Source organism: Rhinolophus sinicus, linkage group LG02, assembly GCF_036562045.2.
Source record: "Rhinolophus sinicus isolate RSC01 linkage group LG02, ASM3656204v1, whole genome shotgun sequence".
Taxonomy (NCBI): Eukaryota; Metazoa; Chordata; class Mammalia; order Chiroptera; family Rhinolophidae; genus Rhinolophus; species Rhinolophus sinicus.
The window spans coordinates 177,634,236-177,661,003 of record NC_133752.1 but is presented as its reverse complement, the minus strand read 5'-3'; the positions used below and the strand labels follow the sequence as shown (position 1 = coordinate 177,661,003).

Genomic DNA, 26,768 nt, shown 5'->3' with positions numbered 1-26,768 from the left:
ACGAGGCCATAAATAGGCCTACAGAAGCATTGTGCGGGAGCTCGACTTGACAAAAATCATCGCTGGCCTGGCTTTGATGAAAGGGCACCTGGAAACAGAAGCCAGGGTTGTAGGGCTGGGGATGGGACCCCACTGGGCAAGGCTGAGACAAAGTAGGACAAGGAATCACCTCTCCTGGTAACTTGGCCCATCCCTCCAGCCTGTCCCCACCCAGGGGCAGGTGGCTTACCTGGAGGGCAGTGAGCATGGCAGCCCTCCACGCACTGCACAGGGCATGCCAGCGGCTCAGGGTGCTGGCATGTGACAGGACAGGCTGGAGCACAGCTGTTATAGCGCCACTCGCACTCATACCCGTTCTCCTGGAGATTCCTCTCCTCGCAGCTCTGGGCTGTGTAGACGGAAGACATGGGTGTCATCACTAAAACACAGGCATTGCTGTACAATCTGAGAAGCCAGGACTGCACCCAAGGCCCCAAACAGGGCGTTGAGACCAGTGGTGGTGATGGCATTGGAGGAGGTGGGGACTATATTGAGGAACTAAAGAACTACAGGAGTCACCAATATTAGACACTTCCAGACTTTGAAAGCATCTAAACCAGGAACCTAGTGGTTCTGAATCTGATTTCCATATAAACAGAGTCAGCTGCTTATAGTCAAGGAAGGAAGACTCTACATAAATATATGAGCTGATCACTTGTATTAGCAAATATGTTAGTGTCCAATTAAAGATACATAGCGACTTCCTTCTTCTCGTCATCACCTTTCCCTGTTCTCCCTCTTCCAGAATTTCTGCAGAAGGGTCTCTACATATTCATGTCCTCCATCCTTGTCCCCTGTCCCCGTCCCTCCTCACTCACATCAACGTCTTACCTCCCTTCAGCCCTCTGCCATCCACCCCCATACTATAGCTCTGTCTTCTCTCCCATGAAAATGTCCTCCTGCACCCGTTACAGGTCTTAAAGTCTAGTTACATGAGGGTTGGGAGGGGGGTGTCTGAGATCATGAGAGCTAGCAGGACTCACGGCACAGTGTGGCTGTCCTCCAGGTCACCACCTTGCCGTGCTGGGCACACACGTGGGCGTAGGCAGCAATGGTGTCACAGAAGCAGGCACAGTCCCCAGTGGACTCACAAGAGCAGGTGTCATAGATGCAAACGTCCAGGAACGGCTCGGGGTTCACCTGCAAGGGAGCATCAGGGTGGGACCAGATTAGGCACTCTGGCTCTTGGTCTGGATGGGAATGTTCTGGGGCTCATGGTAGGGAAAAGGGGGCTCAAGGACAGAAGAAGTGCAGCTCATTGTTGCCAAAGAGGGAGTGGGAAAGAAGGCAGAATTCCTAGCTTCTAATCTGTATTCCAGCAAGAAACTTTGAATAAAGCACTTTTGCCAATCTTTGATAGAGTAGATGTGCCTAAGAATTTTTCAAAAGAACATTCCTTTCTATACATCTATCCACTTACCTGCTCTGCTCAGTCACCCATCCATCCATTCCCATAACCCACTCCCAACCTCAGGGGTGTTGGGGTGTTTTTACATAAACACAAATGCACACACATGCCGGTCACTCTCTTTCCTTGCCTCCATTCAGCAAAGAGAAAGAGTAAATACATCAGGACCCACTCAAGCTGCCTCCCTGGGGTGCTATGAGCTGGTATGCTGGACAGTAGGACAGCGTATGGACTCCTGGACTCCGAATCTACATGAAGAGGTAGCCCATCCACCACCCATGTTCAGTCACAGTAACCCCTTCCCACCTTCCCTTTCCCCCAAACACGCCACTACACACACCAGCCTTTTTCAGGGTAGTTGTGATAGGAACGAATTCAGATATTAAATGAGTCTTTGTTTCTAAGACCTTCCAACAATGCTGATTCCCATGACTCCTCTCACTGCCTTCACTCTTCCACCAAACCAGAGACTCCTGAGTATCCTTTGGAGTCCTCAGGGACTAAAAATCACTGGGTGGAAAGAAAGAGAGCTGAAGTACAAGTATTCAACCAGTCATACCCATGTTGGCGGTGCCACTGAGCAGCGTGCATGCATGTGTGTGTGTGTGTGTGTGTGTGTGTGTACATGAGCATGTGTATGTGTACATATGTAGTCACACATACCTACGTATACATCCAAATACATGTGTGTATGTACATTCATATAGAGACAGGGAGAAAGTTGCATTTAACCTCGTTTGGGGAATTCCTGACCACCATTTGAGATAAAGACACAAAAACAAGCCATAAAATGAGGGCTCAAAATCCCTGGAGTTAAGACCAGAAAAGGGTTTCTGTGAGACAAGACCTAGGGGCTAAAGGGATTTATGAGGGCAGAGGATGGGGTGCTCAGCCCTGGAGACATAGTGGGGTAACTGGAAAATGAAACCCCTGACTCTAGTGCTGAAGACAAGATAACACATGGGGAACAAACCCCACGACTGGGGAGAGAAGAGAAGCATTGGCAGGTACCCAGAACTATGTGTAGAAGAAAACTGATTTACGAGGCATTGCTTTCCTCATACACTGTCAATTACCCTTTCTGTTTCCCAGCCTGAAGCCAAGAAAGGGAGTAAAGAGGTGCCCCATGCAGGTCATTTCAAACCTTCCAAGGCAGCATTCACCATTAGAAGCTTGCACTCTGAGTGCCCAAGCCGCTGGCCAACCCTTGGCACTCTCCTGCCTCCAGTTACCCCCACGGCCCTCACCAGCTTGTTGCAGTCCTGGAAGATGTCACTGGTGAGGATCCTGCAGGAGGAATCCACCATCGTCTGCTTCATGATGTTGTTGTGGCAGGTGGCAGGAGACGAGTCCAGCGGCACCTAGGGACCAGATGGACCAAAACAGTCAACCCAGAAGGATCCCAGAGACCCTCTTCCCGAGCCCAGCCACCTACCACCCATGGTCCACATGGAGGCCCCAGACGTACTTTCCCGGTGTCAGCACATTGCGGGCTCACTTTCCAGGAATTCCCAAAGTCCACAGGGTCTTCCTCCACTTGGAGGTTGCTGCTGGTGAAGTCATTGTTCTGGATGCCATCGAAATTCCCACAGAGGCCACATACCTGCTCCTGAAGGATAAGTTGAGATCGTGAGCATTGCAAACCTCAAGGCAAATTCTGATTCAAGGAAAAGAGGGATCCGACAGCGAAGAAGGCAGGCTCGTCTGCGGAAGAAGAGGACCAAGGGGACGAGGACGGAGACCCAGAAGGAGAGCAGGCTGACTAGCAGAGCCTTATCCTTGCCAAGGCCTTTTCCCAGGCATCCTCACTGACGCCATTTTAAAGTTAAGGAAATAAAGGTCATTCACAAAGAGAGGCAACCTGCCCGTGTCCCATAGTCAGCCAAGGGCAGAGGTGGGAATTAGGCAGCCTTGGCCCTGGTATCTCCAGTAGAAACCATCACCTCCCAGTAAGGGTCTGAGCAGAGAGAGGAGCTGCTTCAACATTACATCAACGAGAGCAGAAAGGTCTGAGGAGAGAACATTCTGTCCTGTTTTACTACGGAGAGGTAAGTCCCTTACCTGGAGAACTGCGGCCTGTTCAAAACAAGCTGGTGAGGATTCTGATGGACACCAAATGCCACCAAGCCTGATATAGTATCTTATTAGTCTCTGTACTCACCTATCATAGTGTATACAAGGCCTGAACAAGTAATTACTGAATGAATGGAAACCATAACATAAGAACTATCGGAAGAACTGGAAATATTTGGCCTGGGAAAGAAAAAGTGCTGTGCTCTTACAACATAGTTGGAGCCCTGTCTTGGGACAAAGAGATGTGACTTATTCTATTTTGTTTCCATATGGAGAATTTGGTTTGGTACAATGGGTATACGTTACTGGGAAACATGTAAGAAGAATATTCTCACAGTTGGACAAAAGGCCCAAGATCTTTATGTGGCCTAACTGCCCCCACAGTATGGCCCCTGTCCCCTTCTTGCCCTTGTTAATTACCATTTGCCCCAAGTCCCTTCTCTCCAACCACACTGACTTCCTTGCTCAAACGCTCCAAACATCATCTACCCTAGTGCCTTTGCACACGCCATCCCATCTGCCTAAATATCTCACCCGGATATTTACATGGCTCACTCCCTGCCTTACCTGAAGACTCTGCTCATATGTGACCTTTTCAAACAGGTATCATCAGATCAACCAACCTAAAATGATGTCATATTATTTTAGAATATGATCTCCACCAGCGTTGTGGTAGGCCAAACTACACCCCCCTCCCAAAGATATCCACATGCTAATCCCCAGAACCATGATTATGTTATCATATGTGGCAAAAGGAACTGATTAGGGTGTAATTAGGTTAAGGATGTTGAGATGGGGAGATTGTCCTGGATTATCTGGCTGGGCCCAGTAATCACAGGGTCTTATAAGGGGCACAGGAGGAGTCAGAGTGAGAACAGTGATGGGACAGAGAGAAGCAGAGAGTGATAGAGATATGGTATTGATTTTGAGGATGGAGGATAGGGCCATGAGCCAAGGAATGCAGGCAGCCCCCAGAAGCTAGAAAAAGCAAACAAACGGACTCTTCCTTACCATTTCCAGAAGGAACGTAGCCCTGCTGGCCAATTTTAGACTTCTGACCCCCAGAACCAGAGAATAATAAATTTGTGTTGCTGTTTTAAGGGATTAAGCGTGTGATACTTTGTTATAGCAGCAATGGGAATCTAATACAAGGGTTAAGATACATATATATGCATATACGTACATATATGTGTATGAGGATAGATAGATATAGATATAGCTAGATACAGATATAGATATATAGATACATAGATAGAGAGCTAGATAGAGATAGTTTTTTGCCTGCTGTGTCCACAGTGCCTAAGACAGTGATTGACACATAATAGGAGCTTAGTAAGGATTTATTGAATAAACAAATGAGCAAATAGTTAATGTTTTGGAGAAATTGAATGTGCTACCATGAGACACTAGGACAGTGCAGCCTCACTTCAGTACAAGCTGAAAATGAACAGTGCTCTCAGACTCTGTGGCATCTCACTCCTGCTGAGATGAAACAGCCACCAGAGTAGACAGAGCACTTGTCACATGCATGCCAGTTAGAGAAAATGAAGTCCCAGCAAGCTGTTGAAACCTAAACAAATACTGTAAGCTTCCTCAAAAGTAGGTTATGAGCAGTTTCACAAATGGCTCTCAAAATACACTGGCCTATGGCTCACCCGGAATAGTTTGCAGTGTTCTAATAATATTGTGCATGATGGGTTGGTCTCTGTAGGTTAAGAAACCTTAAGAAAAGTTATTGCCTGATCTTTCCTTCCTTCTTTTGAGGATATAAACTGCATGCCTAGCAAAGCCAGTCAAGGAACTGTTTGCAGCAGTGGGGGCCCTCAGCCCTCCCATATGCAGCTAGTCTCAGGAAACAGCTGAGGCTAACGCTACCCTTGAGTCCATGGTCTTATTTGTATGGGGAGGGAGGCTCAATGAGATGACCACCCACCCTCTCACGAAATGGTGGGAGGGGCAGTGTCTACTTCCTGCTACTGAGGAAGCTGAAGAAGGTCCCAACGACGAGTCATAGACAAGATGAGAAAGAGGTGGAAGAAGGCCACAGACCTGATACGTCTGTTTCAGGATCACGGAGATACCCAGGTGGTGGTCCCAGACCACAGAGAGCGCCTTGCTCAACAGCAGAATGATGTATCGGCCGGACTCCACCACCTCAAAGTGAGTTTCATCCTTCATGGGCCTCTTCACATTCACCTGAAGGAGAACAAATCGTAAGACAGGGATGGGGAGGACAGGCAAGAGTGTCCTCCTGCCCCAGACGCATACCTGTCTCTATGGCTCTCTAGAACCACAAGCCCCATTCAGTCAGAGTTAGTCCCTTCAGGGCTAGCAGCTGCCCGGACATTTCTGTTTCTGTCTTGCCTACCACTCTCTAAGAATCCTCTGACTAAGGGACAATAATTGGCAGCAAAATCATAATTATGAGATTAAAAATACAACAAAACCCACTAGCAGAAGATCATCTATCACTTCACAAAAAGAATTTTTTGGCACTTGATCGTTAAATACATGTGGCCCTCTAAATAGGTTTTTACTGTGGCAATGATTTTAAGCATCTCTAGGCAATCGATTCAAAAATCCATCCCTTGGAGATGTAAAGTAAAACATAGGGAATATAATCAATAATATGGTGATAACTATATATACTGCAAGGTGGGTACTAGTCAGGGGGATCACTTCTTACATTATATAAATGTCTAATCACTATGCCCTACAGCTGAAATTAACATAAAATAATATTGAATGTCGACTATAATTGAAAAATTAAAAAGCGGGGGAGGTAAAGGGGAATAAGAAGTCCAACTTTCCAGGTATAAAGCAAGTAAGTCATGGGGATGTAACATACAGCATGGGGACTATAGTCAATAATAATTATGGTAGCATAGAACGGTATCAGATGGTTGCTGGACTTATCATGGTGATCGCTTCTTTAGGTGTATAAATGTTGAATAACTACAGTGTACCCCTGAAGCTAACATAATATTGTATGTTAGCTATATTTTAACAAAAATCTTAAAAAATAATAAAAACCTATCCCTTTACAAAAAGGAGCACTAGACTCTGTCCTTTCCTCCCCCCACCTCCCACTCCCGGCACCGCCGTCATCAGGATTCCAAGCCCACTGGCAGCAGAGAGGCTGAGGAGCTCAGTGTTAGGAGCAGGAATCCCAGATTTCAGTTCGCAGGATTCTGACCTGAGACCTCGGCTGGCTGAATCGTGCCAGCGCTAAATCCTCCAAGCCCATTGCAGTGGCTTGGCTGTCTAATTCGTAAAATTGAGGCAGAGGCTGTCACCCCTTTGCAAAGGTCCTCTCCTTAGAGACACACAACATGCAGAGCTCATCACTTGTGCACACCTCCTATTCAGTATCACCACTGTCATCTGTCCTAAGTAGAGCTGTCCTTAGAAAAGGAGCTGACACTGCTGACCCAGTCAGTAGGTCACACTTGTAAGCAGTTTTCTTCCATATGGAGAATTCACCTTCCCATCCCGATATCGGTGGTGGGCACTTGCAAGAAGGCAGGGATGCGGGCTGAGGCCAGGGAACAAAATGAAGGTACCAGGACAGCTGTGAGCCCAGACCCCGGGTCTCTCTACTGGTAGATACAGTCAGACCAGCGGAACCAGAACTGTGGACGAGGGACCACCTGCCACTTCAAATGCAGATTCCTGGGCCCCACCCAGACCTCCGAGTCAGAATCTCAGGGTGAGCCTGGAGGTCAGCAGCTTAAACAAGGTCTCCTAGCAGTTCTCAGGTACCCTTCTGAGAACCACATCAAAGCTCTAGTACACAGGGACTGAATCAGCTTACTGCTCTTTTGTGCTCTTTTAAAAAGATTTATCTGGAAAGAACTGAAAACATAAAAGAGAGGAAAAATCCCAAAACACCATCACTTCCCAAAATATACATATTTATATATGCGTGTGTGCATACACTCGCATAATTTATTTTACATATATGTATTGTATATATCTATAAAAGGCAAAGTCCTCCTGCCCACCGATCTCCACTCCACCCTCCAGAGCTAAGCACTGATTCCTCCTGTGCATATGCGGATAGAGTTGCACACCCTTCTCCACGCATATCTCTGCACTTTATTTTACTAAAATGGGGTCATGTTCTGTGACTTGTTCTTCTCGTAGAATATGAGAAGGTAGAAGGTCAGGCGACATAGTTCCACCCCGTGCTCTTTCATGGCTGCACAATATTCCATTCACACAAGTTTTAAATGAATGCTTGACAATGCTCTTCACAAGCTGACAGAAGAGCAAAGGGACCTGAGAATGGAGGGAATGAGGCTGGCACTCACCTCCCCGTCAAACAGTTCAATCTCTCCTCCTTCCACCAGGATGGTGACACGCTTCTTGCATTTCACTGAGGGGTAGACACACCCCTCATTCCCCACCAGGATTCGGAAGGTCCCAGGGTTACTGCCACAGTAATCCTGGGGAAAAGAGGTGCCAGAAGAGAAATATTATTCCAGCCACCTCTCCCCAGATCAGAAGATTGGCACCTCATCATCTCAGACGTGGGTGGTGGAGGCTCAGCTGGTTGGTGTTGCTGCTCACTCCCAGCATGCTCTGCACATGGCTGTCTGCTGGGGCTGCTCACTCCCAGCATGCTCTGCGCATGGCTGTCTGCTGGGGCTGCTCACTCCCAGCATGCTCTGCGCATGGCTGTCTGCTGGGGCTGCTCACTCCCAGCATGCTCTGCACATGGCTGGTCAGTGCCCTGATCACTCCCAGCATGCACCGCATACAGCTGGTCAGGGCACTGTTAGTTCTGCCCCACTCCCAGCATGCTGGGCAGGCATGCATGCTCAGTCACCCTCACTGCCTGACTTTCAGGGCACTGCCCAGTCTCTGGGGCTGAGGCTCCTACAGGTTTTTGGTCCTCCCTGCAGACCACACCAAGCCCCCACCCCTTCTCCTCCTGGGAACAGAGACAGAGAGACCACATTGTTTCAAGTTTCACAGAGTTGAGCTGTCTCATCCCTCAGGAGAAAAACCCCCATACCTGCTTGCTTACTCACTTTGGTGTCAACCAGCAAGAGTAATTGACAGGAATCCGTGCGGTGGGGAGAGGAAGGCAGGAGAGCCAGTGCCCTCACTCACCAGCTAGGATTTCCTGGGCTCTTTCTCATCCTGCTGGGCAGTGTGACATTTCTGTGCCCCCATCCCCCTCCCGCCCATTCTGAATTACACCAGGTTAGAAATGAAAATATGGAAAATGCAATAGAATCACAGGGTAGGACGCAAACTCCAGGGCTCATTTCAACCATTCCCCGTCCAGGGCCACTGCATAAGGCTGTGTGGGTTGTTCACTGCACAAGGGTGCTAGCAGGGAGGGTAAGTGGGTGCTGAAATCCAACCCTGGCTCCCCTCCCCACTGTGCACCCTGATTGAGGCTGTGTCTGCAGAAAGGAAGGGATGACTTTGTCCAATTCCATTTCTATGCTAATTTTGGCTAATGGTAGCCTTGCCCCCACACTAATCCCAGTCAACAAAAGAGCTTCTACCCTATTCTTATAAGTCTCCAGGTAAACAGAAGGAAGCTGGACAATCACTGTGAGGTTCAACTCCCCGTCTCCTTCAGGCACTTCTCTCAGGGGCTGGACAATCACTCAAGTAGAAACCAGCCCAAAGTCATTTCCATGGACAAAACAGCAGACTCTGACCTGGAAACCCCAGACTGCAGTCAGCACCTCCCACCCCCTCCTAAGGACAGACAGCACCCTCCCCCTCTCGCTCACTCTCACCTGCACCAGAACATACTGGCACTCCCCGGGGAACATATATTTGAGTCCATCGAAGGTGAGGTAGTGGGCCATGCCCATCGTGGAGCATGTGGCGTCACACACGTGGTCTGTGCAGTTCCACTTCCGGTCTTGACAGATACTAGGAACAGTAATGGCAAGGATGGCCGGTTAGCTACCTTGGGTGTGAGGGACTCACCTGGGCATTGGGGAACGAGGAGACCATGAAGGAACATAAAATGCTCCAGGTGCCACCCAACCCAGGAAGCCCCAAGAAGGGGAAGGTCTGCAGCCTATGAAGTGTGGACCTCACAGAGGGGGTGGGTGGCTTTGCCGTTGTGAACTGACACATTTTTAAAACACAGGGCCCAGGAAGAAAGAGGGAAGCCAAGCTGCTCTCCATCACAAGAGGGAAACTGAGACAAAGACGGGAACAGGTTGTCTAAGGTGATCCAGGCAGCCAGGAGAAGAGGCCCAGATCCTCTGCAGGCCACCTGCCATGGGTTTCCTAAAGCTCAGCCTCCCTAGAAGTTGACTGAGAATGGCCCCAGGGTCTCCACAAAACAGAGACAATGATGTCGGAAGCCATCTGAAGCTCCTGGGGAACACAAGACAGAATGGCAGTCAAGTTCTGAGATGGGAAAATAGGGGTCAACCATGAACTTCTGCCAGGAGGGGTTTTGTGTATACATAACTATATGGTTCAGTCTACAGTGATTTGCCAACTGCCACCATGCCCCATCCCACTGCCCTACAACCAGAGCTAACCTCAGGAAGCCCACTGTGTGTCAGAGGCGGTTAGCTCAGACCTCAGGCCCAGTAGACAGCTAAGCGCCTTCTGCCTCTGTCCACATGGGCCTTTCTCTGAAGCTGGGCACAGCCACAGACTCAAAGTCTGGGTGAATGAGCAGAGAGGGTTATGTGAAGAATGGCCAAGGAGAAGGGAGAAGAAAACACAGCCACCCTCACAAGGCCTCTTTTCAAACTGTGCCATTGCAAGCACACTTTCAATATGCTTAGGGGGCAGTATAAGGCTGGAAAGACCCTCCAAACCCCATGCCCTTTGGCAGCTTGGTCACATATGCAATGACTGATATAGGGTAAGGCCCTTATCTTCTCCACGCCCCATCTCCCTGAACAGAAACACTAACCTCTAGGAGAGTGTCCATGCAGCGTGAGCACAGGCAAGGATAAAGATTCTCCCCATTTCAGGTAGAGAAACAGAGACCCAGAAAAAAGGAAAGACTAACCACATTCTCTCAGGGTGCTGGCGGTAAGTGCCAGAGCTCATTGGCCGTATCTGCCCCCCACCTTGATCTGTACCCCCACCTCCATTTGCTCCACACACAATGGCTCAGTCTCCAGGAAAGCCTCTCCCAAGGCCTCACCAAGTGTTGCAGTCAATCTTCACAGTCTCTCCTGGGGCATAATCTTTGCCCTGATGGGAGCAGGGACATCTTTCCAGGGCCACACATCTGTTTTCATGCCGGACCTAAGGGGAAGCAATCCACAAGTCTTGAGGGTCACAGTGAGTGAGCTAGAGCCCTGCTAGGAAGGCAGCGTTGGCCAGAGGTCAGGCCAGGGAACCCATGCCCAGGCGGGGGCTTAGCGGACACAGGCTCCCATCTACACGGGTCCTCCCAACACAGCTAACGACACTCTGATCACCGTCTGCCCTCATATCCTGCTGGGGGCAGGCGACCTGGAACCTCAGTGAAGGCTCTTTGGTAACATGTGTCAGAAGACTTTGAAATTCACGTATCCTTAGCCCCAGTAATTCCTAGCAGATAATTTCTCCAAAGGAAATAAAATTAAAGACAAAGGTAATATGGAATTATTCATCATTGCAAAAAAATATGGAAGCAACCAAGTGTTAAACAATAGAAAAATGATTACATCCACTAAAGACTCCCCAGGTGATGGTGTCCCAGGTGATGGACCTATTAAATTGGCCCTTTGAAAGATTCTCAAAAGATATGGTAAATACTTAGGTTGTTAATTTTTAAAATGGCAGGGGGAAACTGTATATACTATGGTCCCAATTATGAAAAAAAATATGTACATATATTTTAAAAAAAGACTGAAGGAAATGTAGAAGTTGCTTCCAGATAGTGGGCTGGGGTAGGGGAACTTTATTTTCTGTTTGGGTTTCTTAATTTTTTTTCAAATGTTCTTCAGTGAGCATCTACTATGTTTATAATCGAAGAAAATGGACAATATACTTAATAAAATGCATGAATTAATTGTTAACGCACTTCATACTCTGGAGATGAAAGTTGGATACTGGCCATAGGCAGGGATGGACCAAAGCCAGAGTTTGGGGTCTTGTTCAAGCCCACATTTGCTGTCCTCACCCAGTCCCCTGAGATTCTGACATACCCTCCATGGGGGTATGCTCTATTTCCCTGCCCTCCCCCACAAAGAAGTTACTATACGAGCATGTTATACTCCTCAGGTCTATTGGGGTCAGCGGGAAAAAAGCTAAGACCTACTGGCCCCAGAAGAACTGGTCAAACCCATCTGACCCCAACATGTAGATCTGCTTCTGTCTCAACCACAGGAGGAGGCCCTGAACAATTGCCCTGTGTGGCCTACACTTAGGTGACCTAAAAGAGCCCTGGGTCACCCTCAGGTGAAGGAACCAGGGCACTTTGGTTCCAGAGCAACCTGAAGGGTGAGAAGCTCCTGGTCTGGGTGGCTCAGGATTCATGTGACCCAGTCACACCCCAGACAAGCCTGAGTTCCCAGGGCTTGGAACTAGAAAAAGACCTGGGAACAGGTGGGCTTGGGCTGAACAAAGGCCATTTGCGTCAAGGATCAGAGGCTAAAAGTGTGTGTGTGTGTGTGTGTGTTTTAAAGGGGGTTAGGAAGAATAACCTCCACTACTTCAGCCCACCTTCACTCAACCTTGGTTGTTTTCCTGAGTTCTCAGAGCCTAAGGGAAGGGACAGGATGGGCAAGCAGAGAGCAAGGAAGAGGCAGAACCGCCACATTCCAGGTAGCTCTTATCTCCTAGGACCACTGTTCTTGGAAGATACTAAGCTTAGGTGCCTCATAGAGAAGATGGCAGCTTGGTAGGAACAGGGAGGGGGTGGAAAATGTCTCTCTAACAGAGTATTCAAAGGCTGTCACAATTAGGGTTCATTCCCACATTCCCCCCAAGCTTTGTCAGCTCTGACTTAAGGCCCAGGACTGCCACCTATTGGCTACCCTAAGAATAACAATAATGTCTCTGCTGAGGAATCTTGACAAGCTCTCCAACATTCACTCCTATAGTTAATGGAGACCAGACAAGAAGCCTCATTATTGGAAACATTACGAGAGACAGAGTGATGCAGGATGCATAGGGGTGCATTCCAAGAAACAGAGCCCTGCTCGCCTCACCTCACCTCTTCTCCCCTCCGCAGAACACATTCCGTCACCTTCAGTAGGCTGGGTGCAGGGCTCTCAGTCCTCTTAGTCTGCTTGCTGCATGTTTTTACCTCTCTCCAGATACTCAACCCATTGACAAGAGTCTCGCACACCATGGCCCAGAGAGCCCCACCCCTGGCCGAGGGCTGAATTCCAGAAAGCCCAGCCCGCATCCAGTGGACATAAAACGCAAATCCCAGCTTGGCCATGAGATTATGCTGCCACCTCCTTCTGTGCTGTCACTGACAACCATATGGCTCCTCTCTGCCCTGACTTATTTTAGTAAAAGGAGATTACTAATTGGAGGATTACAATATTAAAATAGGACTATATGATTTCACTTATATGTGGGATCTAAAAAACAAATGAATAAACAAAACAGAAACAGACTCATAGATACAAAGAACAAACTAATGGTTGCCAGAGGGGAAGGTGGTAGGGCAAAAAAAAAGGGGGGTGGGGGGCATAAGAGGTACGGATTTCCAGTTATAAGATAAATAAGTCACGGGGTTGTAACATATAGTGTAGGGAATATAGTCAATAATATTTTAATAACTTTGTACAGCATCAGATGGGTGCTAGACTTATGGTGACCACTTCAAGATATATAAAAGTTGAATAACGAGGTTGTACACTTGAAATTAATACAACATTGTATGTCAACTATACTTTCATTAAAAAGTAGGACTTTGATATTGAACAAAGACAGTTATAAAGAGAACAGAGGCATGGGAATAGATCCATAAGTCAAAACTGGAGAGAAGAAAAGCATAACCTTAAAAGGAAAGGAGATATTTCAAGGCCACACCTCAGCAGGAGTCTCCTGTCTTCAGAGAGAAAATCAAATAACACCAGCCCAGCCAAAAACAACCAAAGAGTCCTGAAGCATTAAAGAAATTCATGAAGATAGAAAGATAGAAACACAATGGGGGGGAGGGGCTAATGAATGGGATCTAAATAAGAACTGGCCTGACACCTAGGGTAGGCCCGCAAAGCAGTCCCTAAGGGAATTTTGTAGCAAGTCACTTAAACTTCATGTTTAAAACGAAAAGAACCATCTTTGCCTAGTGTTTGTCCCTTTGGGACACCAGGAGTATAATACTGTGTTTCCCTGAAATTAAGACCTAGCCGGACAATCAGCTCTAATGTGTCTTTTGGAGCAAAAATTAATGTAAGACCTGGTCTTATTTAAGACCAGGTATAATATAATATAACATAACATAATATAATACTGGGTCTTATATTAATTTTTGCTCCAAAAGACGCATTCGAGCTGATGGTCCGGCTAGGTCTTATTTTCAGGGAAACACAGTAAGATAAAATTGATGAATGTGCTTCAAAGACTTCAGAAGAAACAGCAGAAATAGTTGCCACTATTATTCATCAACTTATGACATCTTGCATAAGAATGGTTCACACTGAGAAGAACATGGTACCAGGTCTTGGTCAGCCCCAAGAAAATATGTGAAGTAGAAAAACATTGGCTTTGTTACTCTTCTCTGAAAAAGCCACATCTCCCCCTTCCCATACATGAACACCATACTGCCCCATTCTCCAAAATCTTTTGCCTTCCAACTGTCCTTTGTTCATTTTCCCACCCCATCAATACTTCCAGCTCAGTGCAGCTGATTTCAAGTAGATGTTTGCTAGGAAGAAAAAAGAATCTGATGAAATAACTCACACTAAGGTGTGAATGACTTCCCATGAGGATTTATAAGGTTGTAAGCATTTTTAAAGCTCTTGCTTGTTAACCAAAATGAATTTATGCTTATTGTATTTCAGTAAGCCTGATTAGGTGACAAAACATAGGAAATGTAAGAGATATTTTTGAGGCAGGAGGGCTTTCTTGGACCTTTTAAAATGGCATCTCATAGGATTTACAGTGCCCACACGGGAAGCCCATATTGGATGGGCCCCTAAGCCCAAACTTTAGCTTTTGAAAAGCAGTGCCAAAGTCTTTCTAGTCTTCATATTGGGCCATTGAGAAAACTGGGCATCAAAGAACCAGGGAAATTAACATACTTCCCACTTACAGAGATTTCCTCGTACCAGCAGAAGTGGGTACCAGTTTGGAAATTTAACCTCTAGATTTCAGAAAGTAATTGAGCATCTCCCGGACAGTGGAACTACATTTTCCCCAGAGCACTCATGGCCCTGCCTCCCAGAGGGAGGCAAACAGCGTGAAGATCTGGTCTGGGAGTCAGGAGACCAGAATTTCTACTATATAGCTATGTAGCCTTGGATGGTTCTGTTTCTGTTCTTTCCTCAGTCTCCCCCTGTGTGACAGAAGAAGTTGAAATTGTGGGTCTTTGGGGTTCCTCCTGGAGGAGCCCCTTGGTGTTCCTGGAGAGGACAATGGCAGTGAGCTGTGCTTTGCTGCCACCTCATGGTAGAATCAAGTAATATTCTAACTTAAAGGCAAGTATGTTCACTCAAGTGTCTTTGAACTAAAGAAAAAGACGGGAAATTTTCTCGTGCAAACCACACACACACAGCTGCCTCCATTTTATTGTTCTAGTGGATCTCAGAATGTGGACACTGAGGTCTCAAAAACTTGCTCCCAGTGTCTGCTAATTTCCTATAGCATTTCTATTCATAATATGATTGATTCATGGTTTTCCTCCATGAACTTCCTATAACAATCATTAAACTACCACTTACTAAGCAACTCCCATGTGCTCGCCACTGTCATATCCAGGCCTCCCAACAACCCTCCTAACTCAATTTTATAGAGAAAAACCAGACACAAAGATTTTAAGTGACTTGCCACTCAGTTCAGTAAATGTCAGAAGCCAGGATTCAAACCTAGAATCTCGGGATTCCAATTCAATGCCTTTTCCATGCTGCTTCCCCACCAACCATTTATCAGGGTGTTGACCACTTATCAAAAGTACCCACCCTCCTGTTCCATGCAAGGAGATCTTTGCACCAGTGGCAGGAGCAGATGGAATCTGCAATTGGTGGAGTGGGCCAGAAAAACCTCTGCTCTAAGCAGGTGCCAGTCCTGGAACAAACAGCAAGAGGGGGTCTCACTCCCCGCCCCCAACATTTGCAAACAGATGCTCCTGGCCTTACATTGAAAGATGCCTCGAAAGAGAAAACGCAACCTTCCAGCAAGAGCAGTCCTGCTCAGTGTGGTCCAAGGACCAGTGCCGGTCTGTGATTACGTAAGCACAGAAGTGGAGAGACGATGTTTAGAAAAGCATATGGCAATATGATTGAGTAGTAGATCGTGTCTATTGTGTCTAATAAAAATTAGAGGGGGTCATATTTTGTATGGAATTGCTTTTTTGTTTCATTTTTCCGCTCATTTCTATTGTATTTATGAAAAGCATTTGTTCACAACAGATTGGAAATTTAAGAAAATGGGCCCTTCCTGGGTGTCTCCTGGGGATGGAAGGAGGTGATCACCACAGCCTCTGAGAGTGAGCCTTGGTTATTTATAAAAACAACCATTAAAGCTATTCCTGTGATTCTACAGCACTTTCTGGTTTTCAAAGTGCTTTCACCTAGTCCTTCAGGTCCACGGCCAACGATGAAGGCAGCAATTATGTGTCCATGTTACAGATGAGGTAACTGAGGCTCAGAGAAAGTGTGAGTGATTGTACAAGAGCGAGGAGCCACAAAGTGGTGAAGCCTGGACCGAGAGCTTAGCCCTCTGACTCCGGTTCCTCCCCGGGGCGCTCTTTCCAATTTCAGTAGATCTGCCCCCAGGAAAGAACTCCTTCCCTCTCCAAGTCCTCAGAATGCAGAATCGCTGACCTCTTCCCCAAAACCCTTGATAACATGCCACAAACTCACCACCTGCCACAGGGGATGTCAGGCCAAACAGAGAAACACCCCTGGGGAGGACGACTGCACCGTCAGATGGGCCCAAACAGGGTGTTTCCAGCTTCTTTTTCTTGGCGCTGTGGCCAAGAACACGTGTCCTGTGCAGCCGCCAACACACTGTGCACTTAATAAATCACCCGGACTTCTGCTCTGCCGAATCCGCCCTCAACAATTTGCACGTTAGTCGGCATCGAATTGAAGCTGTTGTGAAAATAACCCAATCTCTCGCGCCAGGAGCTTTCAAGTTTTCAATCCCCTGCAGTTGAGGTGAGAGACACCTCATTATATGACAGATATCGGAAGGCTGTGCTCAGAATGCATGCCAGAGGCTTCAGGAATGCCAAAGAGCTGCGAACGGTGCGTCCACATCCTGTACTTGAGGTCTTGCTCTCCAGGGGATTTGGGACAATAATGCAGTTATTGTAGTTATTAATATTTAAGACTATCTGTACTGTTTCCTTCATGGAAAAAAAAAGTTCACTGAAAAGAGTCTCAGATGCAGACATGATCTCCTGAGGGTTGCCCCTTTTCTTGCCAGAGAATTTCACCTCCAGGTACGATGAAGGGACGGTCAAAATAAGGGACTCTTGCAGTAAAAAGAGCAACATGGAAGCGTGCCCTCCCCTCTCCTATTTCTTGCCCTGCCCAAGTCTGAGCTTCCCCTTCCTTGTATGTCTCCTTGGATAGCCACCTTCTGCCAAGGCACCAAACAAGACCTTCCAGTTGAGGGATGTTCCCTGACCAATCTCTAGCTCCCCATTAGAAAAGATAGTTCCAGAATCCTGAGAGGCTAAGACAGAGGGGAACACCCAGGGGAGAATAAGTAACAGCTAGTCTCTCCGTCTTGGAGGAGAAAGGGTCAGAGGGAAGGAGATAGACCATCTTCCCAGCACACACTCAATGGGGAGATCCAAGCACCCTCCACAGAATAGTGGCAGCTCCTATAGCCCAGGGCACCGCCTTTCAAGCTGAGGTCTGGGCATCATTTATGCCCTTTAGAGCCATATGAGAGCCATCCTGTCCCCTCCTATTTTGGCCTCTACAACACACCTGCCCCTCACAACTCACATTGGGTCTGGGAAATTGGAATCAGGGAAAGCAAGACAGGATGCATTTGAAAGAGAAAAATCCCGAAGATGCATCCTTCAGGATGACAAGAATAATATATGTATAATATATTTAATATAAAATGGCCTAAGATGAAACTTGGGAGGGAGGTAAGGAAGCTTGGGTATACTCACACCTTTGCCACCACCAGGAGGCCCATAGGAGCCAGGTGGCCTCCTTGGACCACGCCTCGTCTCCAAGGAGCTGCTGGTCACAAACTGCATGTTTGTAGCCCCAACCCCAGAATCATGGAATGTTAAAAGCCAGCCGAGACCTCACGATTCACTTTACAGATGGGGAAAACAAAGCTCTGTGAGGAAGGAATGTGTTGGACCCATGGCTTGCTGATGGCATGGCAGGGACACCAATGTCTTCTCTTGAAATAGAAAGTTATACATATACTGTATATGCAAATCATATGCAAATATGTGTGTATGGCCTCTCCTCTTCAAACAATGGAACAAAGCCCTTGAGAAAACTCTAGTGGAAATGCCTGTTTTCACTTGTAAGTATTTCCCGGAAATTCTTGCTTTGTGTCTTATGGCACTTGTTTGTGCTAAGTTCTTGTATTTTGTCTGATCTCACCAGGATCAACCCAGACACTTTCCTGCCATCTCCTCCCCAACTCTGGCAGCTAACTGAGCCACAATCTCCCCCACTCCTGCCCCCATCACCACCCCCGCCCTGTCAGCATCCAGTTTAACTGTGTTGCCCTTCTCCCTGCCTGCAGGAAAATGGCAGGCTGCCGATGTGGGGCAGCAGTGGGTGGCTCACCATGCCCGGGGGGCAGAGGCAGCCGGAGACGCAGCCCATGCTCATACACTCCAGGTCATAGTTCTGGCAGGTTTTGGCACACTCCAGCCCTTCAGCCCGCGGGTTGTCAGCAGGGCACACAAACTTGACCATGGGAGGCCGGCAGGACAAGCTCCTTTTGCCTTGGAGATAGAAAAATCAAAGAGGCCATCAGTGATGGGGGAGGTGGCTCTACCTTCTACACTGTCCTTTGGGGCCCTAGGTGTAGCCACTCAATTGCAGAGACACAGAGCTGCCCACTTTCTGGGATGAGGTGCTGCCCAATCTCCAGCCGGGTCTAGCCCTGAGCCAGGTTCCCTGAGTGGGACTGGGATGGCAGCCTCATCTACTCAACTGAGCTTCTGACGTTTGCCCGCGCTGAAGGCGCCTCTCCTGATCCCAGCATCCCTCTGGCGGCTGCACTCCACAGCCCCCTTGATCCTGCTGTAGCAGGCTGCATCGAATCTGGATGCATTGCAGAAATGTCTAGACTCAGGCTTTAAAGGACCTGGGTTTGGGTGTTAAAAGGGAACCTCTGTGGGCCTGAACAGGACATTCCTAAAATAATTACCACTAATTTAGTCACAAAATCTTTTGTATAAGCCACCCCTGTGGCTTTAGTCACAAAATCTTTAAAGAGGCTTCTTCTCACATGTCATTTCAGCCACTCTATTTATACTCGCAACACTCCATCCCTTAACACTCCCACCTGCCCTCCCTGCTTTGTCATTCTCCGTCTGATCACTGCCTGATATCTCTGTCTAATATACTGTATATTTTGCTTATTTGTTTATTTCCCACCCCATCCCCACCTCAACCCCTCTCACTAGACTATAGAACCCCTTCTCTCCATGAAGACAGGGGTTCTTGTCTATTATATTTTGTTCATGATATATCATATTTCCTGATAATTAGTAGGTATCAGTGGCTGATTGAATGACAGGAGATAATTAACACAGCACGTTTCTTTTGAAAACCATGATGCACTTCATAGCATTTATATCTTACTATATATAGCACTTACCATCTCCTGTGGACAAGAAAGCCAGAATATCCAGCCTTATTTTTATATGGAAACTTTTGTTTAGGAAACTGAAACCCTAAAAGGTCAAATGGCTTTTCCAAATTGCACAAAATCCTAGTAATCTCCTTACTTTGCAAAAGATACCTTCCAGCGACTACACGAGAAGACTGAGCAAGAGGAAGCATTAAAGACCCAAGAGGAAACCCCAAGAGGAAGAAGGCAACAGAGAAGGGTGGCAGTGTAAAAATGATGCTACAGTGAGAGAGAGCACAAAGAAGAAAAAGGCAGGATTTAGTGACCGTGAGGTTTGCTATGGGTTTAATGTTTGTGTTCTCCCCAAAATCCCTATGTTGAAATCCTAACCCCTAAATGTGATGGCATTAGAAAGTGAGGCCTTTGGGGGGTGATTAGGTCATGAGGGGGGAGCCCTCGTGAATGAGATGAGAGCCCTTATATAAGAGACCCCACAGAAGGACGCCCCCTAGCCCCTTCCGCCATGGGAGGACACAGTAGAAGGCATCAGCTAGGAACCAGGAAGCGGGCCCTCACCCAACCATGGAACCGTGAGCAATAAATTTCTGTTGTTTATAAGCCACCCAGTCTGTGGTATTTTGTTAGAGCAGCCCGAACTGACTAGGGCAAGTCATAAGTTTTGATTTCAACTTGTGAGCCACCCACAGGCTTGGGATCTTGCCCCAGCTCCAGGCTGAGAGATGCTTCCCAATCAGTCATGTGGGAGAACCAGACTTCTCACCCAGGGCTGGAAGACAAACACACGGCACAGAGCTGGGTTGCTTAGAGAAAGGGCATCTTGAGGAAAGAGAGAGGCAGAGAGAAAGGTCAGGCTGGACGTTGAAAATGGCCCATTTATCTACCTATAGGTATTTCTCTTGCTCCTACTGGGAGAGTCCTTTCTAAGCAAGGATGATCCTTCTGGAAGCCAATAAGACCCTCCTGGTCCATAAATGTAAATGTGCTCCCATCAGTGCCAGGTCAGTCCCTCCTCCCTTCTGGACCTTGTCCTTAAACAGCAGCAACTATTAAGACCTTCAAACTGAGAGCAACAGGTCCAAACTATCTTTCAAATCTATCTGAGAAGCTTTCTAAAGCGGTGTCCTTGACAGCAAGTCCTTAGGAAAAAGGAGTCCATTAAAGGAGGGTGGTTTTCACCACAATCAAGGCGAACAACTCACTGACATCTGCTCACAGGGTTAAGGTCACCATGGGCAAACTAGAGGTCTCACTGAATCCATCTTGCAGATAATTCAGTCTTTCCCGCATCACAAAATAAAATTCTTCTTGCCTCAATAATTTGGATTTCCACATGCAAAGGCATGTCTAGGCCTGAAAGCCACTCACACAAACACAGAAAGGGTGGCAATCCTGACACATGTCTAAATGGATATGCATGTCAGACAGCAGCCCCACTTGTCACAGGAGAAGTCTGGGCAGGGGGAGGTGAAGAGCCCTTCCAGGGGGACAATACTCACTGCGGTGAGACAGGGGACTGCCAAGGACGGCGTGCGGCAACAGGCTTCCAGGGGGGCCACTGGTGGTGCAGTGCATGACGCCATCCTCACAGTGGCTGCAGAGGAAAACCACAGCCCAGCTTTGCAAGAGCAGCTATACTTGCCGTGTCCATTTCCTCGCCTCCCACTCCTCGCTGGGCTTCCAGTCCCATAACTCATCTGAAACACCGCTTGCTAAGGCCACCAATGACCACCATGTCACTAAACCCAGTGGAACTATTCTCAGTGCTTTTCGTACTTGATCCTCTTCAACATTATTCATCATTGTTGGCTACTCCATTCTTCTAGAAAAAGACAAAATCTCCCCTGGTTTTCCTCCTATTTTCTGGTTGTGCCTCCTTAGCCTCACCGTTCTCACCCTTCTGCTGGATCCATCCTAGCGTCCCTGCTTCTTACACTCTGTGCCCTCTACACCCCCACTTCCATTACAGAGACAACTCACAAATTCACATCAGCAGCTCAACTCTCTCCCTTGAACCCCAGACCCATGTATTCAAATCCCAAATCCATGTATTCAAAGCCACTTTTGGTATCTCAAAGACACTTCAAACTCAGTATGTCCAATACTGAACTCATGAGCCCCCACCAAGCCAGCCTTCCAGGGCCCTGAGTCATTGCATAATGTCACCCTCCATCTAGTGTCACAAACCAGAAACCCAGGGATCAGCCCTGACACTGCCTTCTCACCCCCTACATCTGATCCATCTCCAAGCTCTTGGACTTTGTCTCCTAAATATCTCTGGCATTCATATCCACTTCTCTATCTCCACTGCCACAAGCCACCACCACCTCTCACCGAGACAATGCAAAAGGTTTCTAACCGATATCCCTGCACCTATTCTTGCTTCTCTCCAAAACACACTCTTGGCAGTCCAAGTATCTTTCCCAAACTTAAATCTGATTATGTCACATCTCTGCTTGGAATCCTTCAATAGTTCCCCCTCACTAGGTCTTAGGATAAATCCCTACCATGGCCTCCCAGGCTCCATGTGATCTGACCCTGACTGCTTCTTCCCTTCCAACCCCATGGCCTCCTTTGCTTAATCTGGACGGTGTATTACTCCCTTCAATCACAGGGCTTTTGCACACATCGTATTCTCTGATCTAATGTCACTTCTGCCCAATACATACCGTGTTTCCCCAAAAATAAGACCTAACTGGACAATCAGCTCTAATGCATCTTTTGGAGCAAAGATTAATATAAGACCTGGTATTAGATTAGATGAGATTAGATTAGATTATACCCGGTCTTATATTATAGTAAAATAAGAGTGGGTCTTATATTAATTTTTGTTCCAAAAGACACATTAGAGCTGATTGTCCAGCTAGGTCTTATTTTCAGGGAAACACGGTAGACTTACACACACACACACACACACACACACACACACACAGCCTTCTTTGTCCCCACCTCATTTCAAGCTTTCATAGACCACATACTCTCTTCTTAGAACTTACCACACTTGTAACTTTACATGTATTTGAGTTTTTATTTGGTTAACGTGTGTGTGTGTGTGTGTGTGTGTGTGTGACTGAACTATAATATAAGATCTAAGAGGGCAGAAGCCATGACTGCTCTTGCTCACATTATATCCCCAGAATCTAGCATAAGGTTTTGCATACTCGACAATTTTTTAAAATTTTCTTTTATTCCTAACCTCCAATCCCAATCCCCTCCCCTATCATGGGCAATTTATTTTCCGGTACCTATTCTCCTAAATGGCCCCCAGTGTGTAATCTTCTCCTACATTGCACCAAGGTTGGTCTGTGTGACCAGTAGCACACAGCAACAGTGACAGACTTATGTCACTTAAGATTATGCTATAACACGTTGCAGCTTCCATCTCGGTGTTCTCTCTTTGATTACTCACTCTGGGGAAGCCACGTCATGAGCAGCTGTATGGAGAGGTCCACACGGTGAGGAACTGAAGCCTCCTGCCAACAGCCATGGGAATGAGCTGGGAATGGATGCTCCAGCCCCAGTCAAGTCTCCAGATGACTGCAGCCCTGGCCAGCAGCTTGACAGCAACCACATGAGAGAACCTGAGCCAAACCACCCAGCCAAGCTGCTCCTGAGTCCTAACCCTTAGAAAATGCACGAGATGATAAATGTTTGTTGTTTCAAGTTTCTAAATTTGGGGGTGATTTTTTTATGCAGCAATAGGTAACTAATACAATCTTATTCTGTTTACTGTATATCTGAGTATATTCTTATAAAATATGTGATTATTTTGCATGCATATTTGATTTATATAAATGATATTATTTTATATATCACACTGTGTCTTGCTTGTTTCATTCAGCACAATGTGTTTAAGATTCATCCCTGCTAATACGTGTCCTACTTGCCTGGTCCTTCTAAGGCTGTACGATGATCCACAGTTTGTAGCTACTACATTTCACCCAGTCAGCCTCCCAGTGACGGACACAGATTGGCACCTACTCCTTGCCACCAACAAGCCTGTGATTAACATCTTCATACATGTGCCCTCAAGAACCTATATGAGAATTTCTTTAGTATATATGCCCAGGCACAGAACTGGGGAATATCAGGTATGGATATCTAATCTGCATATACTGTGCCAATTGCTTCCCCAGGTGCAACTGACCTTGAGTTTGAAGGGAGCAATGCACCTTCAAGATTAAAAGAAGGCCATGGAGTTGAAGAGGGGAGCAAGAAGTAGGGCCAGATTGTGTGGGGCCGGGGAGGCCATGGTAGGGTTTTACTCTTTATCCTAAAGTCTAGTGAGGGAAGGTATTGAAGGATTCTGAGCAAAGACGTGACATAATCAGACTTGGGTTTTGGAAAGATACTGGGAGTATCTGAATCTATCTATGTCCCCCCAGTAGCAGGTCAGGGGACCCACGTCCCACAGCCCTGCCAACACTTGGCATTATCCAGATTTCAAAGTTTTCTACTGTAACAGATAGGAAGTAATATTCACTGTTTTAATTTGTATTTCTCTGATTATAAAAATTTTGAACATTTTTAATGTAGCTGCTCTTCAATCAAGATTTGTTGAATGAACAAGAGAATCGGCCCTTCTCTCTCTGGGTACATGCAGAACATGTCTTCTGGTTTTTAACTAACACCAGCTTAAAAAATATCCTGCCCCAAATATCATGTCCTATCTGTCATGTGGACATGACCCAAAAGCTTAATTTTATATATAAAAAAAGAACTTGCAGGTAATAATTAACTCCTGCCCAGAGCCAGGCCTGCAGCCATGCAAGCTCTTTACCGTCATGGCTGTTTAATGACCAAATGAATGGTCTGAAGAAACTTCCGGGCCATGTGTGTTTGCAGCTTCCTACTGCCCTGTCATGGGCATTACCAGCAATGGCCCCAGATGGGCTCATTCTGTAGTGTGTTGTCTAAAGAATAAATCTACAGCTACAGACAAGCCCTGAGTTCCCTCTGGCTCACATGCTCCATGAAATCCAATTTTCTAAATGAAGCGGAGAAACAGGACAGTCAATAGTATTTAGCCCTGGTGCCTGAAGGGGAGACCTGGAAAGAGGAGGTCGCTAGTGTGCAGACTGTGAGGAGCCTGAAGCCAGGGCCCTTCCCCTAGCCCTGTTCCTCCAGTAGCTCCCGCACCCCACCTCCCACTTTCCTTGTGCCTCTAAAATGGTAAAATAACCAGTAACACTTGCTCCCCTCCAAGTCAACCCAGCCTCCTACCCTCTGGCTTTTTTCCTCACCACACTAATGAAACATCTGGGACACTGTGACCTTCTGATCACCAAATTCATCAGCGTATTCTCCATGTAATAGGAAGAGCTCAAGAGTCCCTGGGTTTAGTCACTTACTGGACGATTTGGGAAAGTGATAATCCCTCTAAACCTCAAATTCTTTATTTAAAAAGCAAGCCCTGCCTGCCTCACAGTGTGGTTTTAAGGTCCCAAAGAGAAACACCTTGAAAATTGTAGCCAGACAACTGTAGTAAAACAACCAGCGGGCTCCAACCAATAGAAAATGTTATTACTTCCCACTTCCCTTCACTTCCATGATGTGGCCCTATCCTGGTCCTGCCCTTTTTGCTTTGTCCTCTCATAGGATCCTTTTTCTCCTCCTCTGGCCCTCTGGACATTCCCCCAAATTCTGGACTCTATCCTCTTTTCTGCTTTTCAGTCCACTCCCCTTAGCAAGCCTAGCTGCTCCCATGCCTATAACTGTTACCTCCACACAAGTCTTTTTCTCCTGATGCAATCTCTCACTCAAGTTCCAAAGCCATACTCCAGCCATGTGTTCCATTTATTCACCAAGATGACCTCTTGGTAACTCAAAGTCATGAAGGCCAAAGCCAAACTCCTATGTTTCCTCTTCCTACAAAGAGCTCTATTGCTGTTCTTCACATCACTGTCCTCCCAAGCATTCAAGTTCAGAGCCTTGGGGTCAGCTTCAACAAGCCTCCTCCTCCCAAACATCCTACCATTCTGGTTACTTCCCCAACGACTCTAGCTTCTATCTCCAGTTCCCATTTACACTGCTATTGCTTGCCCAGGGCCTTACCACCTTTCAACCAGACCAGACTGTGTCAACCCCTTCCCACAACTGAGCTCCCTGCCTTCATACCTCAGGCAGCTTCCAGAACCCACTCCCTGAAGCTATACTTTGATCCTATTTGCTCTCAGCTCTAACCTTCCGAGGTCCCCATTGCCTATTGCTCAAGCATCAGTCCTCATCCTATGTTTTAAAGACCCCCTGAACCTGGTCCCAATCTCCTTCCAATCTTATCTTTCTTTCATACAACACATGTTCCCCCTGAGGACTGACCTTGGTGACCCTGACAGGAGGCTGAAGGGGAAGGGAACAGGAAGAGCAATAAAGCTCAAGAATTCCTACTGCCAGCCTGGAGTTCTAGTTCCCTGCATAGTACAGAAGTCAGAAGACCTGGGTGAAGTCCCAGCTCTGCTCTGACTTGCTGTGCAACTCTGGACAAGTCACTTCCTTTCTTGGGCCTCAGTTTACTCATCTGTAACGTGGAGGACTTGAAGAACCATTTTCCTCCCTGCTGCTTGCACTTACCACATGGTGTGATGGTCTGAGAAGATGTCTTCGGGCTGGAAGATCTCCCCATCATAGTAACAGGGGCACTGGGCCTTGGGCACACAGTCTCCCCTGTCATCCAGGTAGAGCCCTGGGGGGCAGAAGCAGCCCTCCAGGCAGATCTCATTGCATTCCTCATCCAAGTTAGACAGGGAGTGGCAGGTCATGTTGCAGGGGGTCCCACACTGCAGGTATACTTGGCCCTGTGGGCAGCTCAGCGCTGGGAGAGAGGGGAGGGGAAGGAAGGTTTCAGTGGGAACATTAAGGTGACACAGACTGTTCCAGGTTCCAGGACTTGGGGTGCCACCCCTCACAGCGGTGACCCCCAATTCTATCTGCATGGTTACTGCCTTCCTTTCCCACCATGAGCAAAATTGTATTTTTATGTTCAGAAATGTCTAATTGGGGATACACACATGTCCTCTGCTTAACCAGGGGATCGTGCTCAATCATCTCTGAATTCTCACAGCCTGGGACACAGTAGAAAATGAAGCTGTGAATATTAAAAAGAACTGGGTGTGATAAGCAAGGGCATTTCTCCCATGTTGATAATAACAGTGGCTATGATTAATTGAGCATCTACTGAATATCCTGCTTTTCACACAGGTTTTATGCCTATTGAGCCTGTCTCAGGGAGTTAGATCTCATAACCCCCTTTCTACAGGTAAGAAAAGTGATACTTAAGCTAAATGACTTGTCAGGGTCATGCCTCACAGGAAGAAGCAGAAGCAGGATTTGAACC

The 26,768-nt window shown here is 47.1% G+C and overlaps 1 protein-coding gene across 1 annotated transcript in view; it reads right to left on the bottom strand.

The window, feature by feature from the left end:
• VWF (von Willebrand factor) overlaps positions 1-26,768 on the bottom strand; it is a 130,550-nt gene that overhangs the window by 51,046 nt on the left and 52,736 nt on the right. The window contains exons 16-26 of the mRNA XM_019754370.2: positions 26,006-26,246; positions 20,935-21,029; positions 18,403-18,563; positions 10,668-10,771; positions 9,283-9,421; positions 7,834-7,968; positions 5,570-5,716; positions 2,916-3,056; positions 2,695-2,808; positions 1,023-1,179; positions 230-388 (exon numbers count right to left, since the gene is read on the bottom strand). Of these exons, the coding sequence (XP_019609929.2) occupies positions 230-388; positions 1,023-1,179; positions 2,695-2,808; positions 2,916-3,056; positions 5,570-5,716; positions 7,834-7,968; positions 9,283-9,421; positions 10,668-10,771; positions 18,403-18,563; positions 20,935-21,029; positions 26,006-26,246 (1,593 nt within the window). The remainder of the gene's footprint in view (positions 1-229; positions 389-1,022; positions 1,180-2,694; positions 2,809-2,915; positions 3,057-5,569; positions 5,717-7,833; positions 7,969-9,282; positions 9,422-10,667; positions 10,772-18,402; positions 18,564-20,934; positions 21,030-26,005; positions 26,247-26,768) is intronic.